The 3,329-nt window shown below is 32.9% G+C and overlaps 1 protein-coding gene across 1 annotated transcript; it reads right to left on the reverse strand.

The window, feature by feature from the left end:
• Positions 1-328: 328 nt before the first annotated feature.
• Positions 329-2,990, reverse strand: LOC139893986 (probable WRKY transcription factor 7). The gene is made up of 3 exons (XM_071877188.1): positions 2,299-2,990; positions 1,808-1,933; positions 329-783 (listed from the first exon to the last, which is right to left on the reverse strand). Exons 1-3 carry the CDS (start codon positions 2,988-2,990, stop codon positions 621-623), a joined length of 981 nt encoding a protein of 326 aa, XP_071733289.1. The 3' UTR covers positions 329-620.
• Positions 2,991-3,329: the final 339 nt, after the last annotated feature.

Genomic DNA, 3,329 nt, shown 5'->3' on the forward strand with positions numbered 1-3,329 from the left:
TTGTGATTTAATTAAAAAGATTCAACATGTGAATTTTCGTTTTTGACTTTACTTTTTAAAATTACGGGCTATTATTAACTGTTTATCAACTACCTTACGTCCATGGTTATTTTTATAAATTCAATTATTCAGGTCATTATTCAGTGCATAAATTTTCATTCGGGCGAGAAGACTTAATAAGAATAAAAACAAACGACCCTTGCTTAGATTTATTCAATCTAATGCATTTATTTTGTGAACATTTCTGATTATTTACCAAGCCAGCCAATATATTTAGTTAGTGAAGTTTAAACATGTCCAAAAAAAAAAAAAAAATTGAAAGGTACACATATTTTCATTCTTCCATCAATATTGGACCACACTCCTATCATCACCACCTCTACCACCATCTTACACGAATATATATTATGCATTTATGCTACTATTACATGATACATGCAAAAACTTATTTCCTTAAACTTTTGTTTCATCTTTCAATTTTAAACAACATACAATGGATGTAGAAGGGTATAAAGACAGAGAGATGCAAGTTTCTTTGTTGACGAATGGGTCCAATTAATAACCTTACATCTCTTCATAACTCCATAGGTTAGAAAGTTTCATTTTACATACAATCGAAATTAAGAAGATTCAAAAATAATGGTTGCCGATGAGTCTTTCACATTCAAGGAGTGATTGTGTTCGCTTTCGTAAGTCACTATAAGCATCGTTGGATCATCCAAAGCTCTTTCAACATGTTTTCTTGCAGGACAACCTCTCAAACTGCTACACTTGTAATAACCCCTAAAATCACAACATCATATCAATAAAAGCTTACTAGAATTAGATTAGATCATCAAACCAAACAGTCATTGACATAGTGAGAAGGTAAACTTCGAACCATGCCTACTGGTGTGTGAGTTCATTGTCTTTCTAAAAAGAATAGATAGACCATCAATCGCCAATAGAATCTATAAATAATTTCTATAAAAATGGCCCTAGTGGACTTCACAGCAATATTGTTTTTTACAAAAGAAATTACAAAATACTCCAACATGTTATTGTATTACAGGCTTACAACATTAGTTAAGTTTACCCGCACCTTATGCGCTCTTTATTCTAATATTATAAATTTCGAATGTTGCCACGCCAGTTGGTAAGACTTTTTGTAAAACTTTTCTTTACATTATAATAAGATAAGATGCAGACTTTGCTATTGAACATTGTAATTGTAAATTTGTAATAAAAGAAACAAAGAAAACCCACTATGTTCTTTACTTATTATTATTATAGTTGTTATTATTATAGTTGTAATAACATTTATTCCAAAATATTTTATTTAAAAAGTCAATGCCCTTGTGATTGCATAACAAATCCAATCTAAATCAAATTCAGATACCTTCTTTTGTCAACTGAACAAAATTAATTTAATTAAAATTATAATAATTGATGGTAGTAAAAAGAAAAAAAAAATGTCAAAATTAACGCCAAATATCTGTTTTAAGATATAAAGAAAATCAAAACCACCTACACGAGAGTTAAAGTTGAATTTCACAAACCATTGACTTTTTGTCATTATTTATTTTGTTTGCCACAAACCTAATATTCCTTAAATTTGAAGATAAATTTTAGATCCCCCAAAACTTAAATAATACCCAAAAACCAAAAAGTCCAAGCAACCCAAATAATTACCCAAGATACCCTTAACAGTTAGTCAAACATTCTGACTTTGGGCCGGCTCCATCCTTCAAGGCCAATAACTTTATCATTGTTTAATCATCCCGAGTCACAACTCAGTGAGTTAACAAAAATTTAATATGAAATTTACCTTGGATGTGGTGATCCTTTGATCGGTTTTTGGCCGTATTTTCTCCATGAATAATCATCCGGTGGTATATCAGCCATCTTTAAACTTATAGCCGGTACTCTCACCACTCTCTTTAGCTTTGATTTCCTATATTCAACAAGTTTATAATTTTTATGACCAATTAGTAATTTAGCATTTTGTAGCAACTAAAACCAATATTTAATTCATTGAATATATTTGGGTGGCATTAAAAAAAAAAAACTATCCAATGTTAAATGGACTTTTTAAACCGGATTATTAGGATTGATACTATACTATTAGTTACTTTAAAATTTTGATACAGTATAAACTAAACTCACGGAGTACTCCGAATTTTTTTTAAGAAAATTAAAAATAAAAAATAGCTGTAGATGATCATAATCCATAATCATAAGTCTAATAAATAATAATTTAATTAATTTAATTAAATAATTATTAAAAGATGTACTGATAAACAGCTTTGAATTGGATACCTTTTATTTGAACAATGACATCGGCCAGAAGAATTTGTACATTTGGTGTGAGAATCTTCAATTGAATTACATTTCCGTTTAAACGAAGAAGATGAAAGATTCGGTTGTCCGGCAGACGAAACTTGCGAAACATTCGTGATCTGAAACCCCGAAGACATCGACGGCTGCAATCCATCCGTGTCTCCGGTCAACGACGACATAAAAGAATTCGCCGGAGAAGCAACAGCTCCGGCGAAACTAATCGTCGTCGGAACATGAATATCCTTTCTATCAAACGATCCCGATTTCACCAACGGAATTCCGGTCACCCGTTGCTGCACCGGTGCCGGAGAATATATATCCTGCTTCGACAGCGGTGTCGGTGTCGGTGTCGGAGCCGGAGCTGTTTTTTTAAGTGATGTTGCCGATGGGTTTGCAATGGGGCCTCTCCGGAATCTGGCGTGGCCGGTAGAGGTCCGGTCAAGCAAGGATATGAACTTTTTGAATTTGGTTACTGCAACATCGGCGACGGCGATGTAATCGGTGGCGACGGAATGCGATGGTTTACGATGGGGATAAGTGGAAAGTGATTCGATTAAATTTTGGAGGCTTTGAAGTCCGGCGGCACCTGCTTCCCGGACGGCAGTGTCTTCCATTTTTTCGTTGAAATTTATATCTGTGTTTTTGTATTTATTCATGAACTCCACAGCCATAATATATGAACAAGAAATTTTATGTATTTATATATATTTAATTTTATATTTATATTTATTTATATTTATATCCTGATTAAATTAAAAATGGACGTAATTTGGGAGTCAAAAGATGAAGCGGTGGGTGTTATCTGTCAAATGACGTATATATCCTTATATGTTTATATTTATGTTTGGTCAAAGGATTTAGCGAATGGTGAGGTGACACGTATAACTAGAAAAATGTAGAGATTGACTGTACTTTGTGATGGTGGGGCCGGTTAAGTGTTTTTGAGGAGAAGACTACTGCAACGGTAGGGATTTTAAAATAAAGTCAAAGATGTGTTACTATCGTTGGAT

This window comes from Rutidosis leptorrhynchoides, chromosome 2 (assembly GCF_046630445.1).
Source record: "Rutidosis leptorrhynchoides isolate AG116_Rl617_1_P2 chromosome 2, CSIRO_AGI_Rlap_v1, whole genome shotgun sequence".
NCBI classification, from domain to species: Eukaryota; Viridiplantae; Streptophyta; class Magnoliopsida; order Asterales; family Asteraceae; genus Rutidosis; species Rutidosis leptorrhynchoides.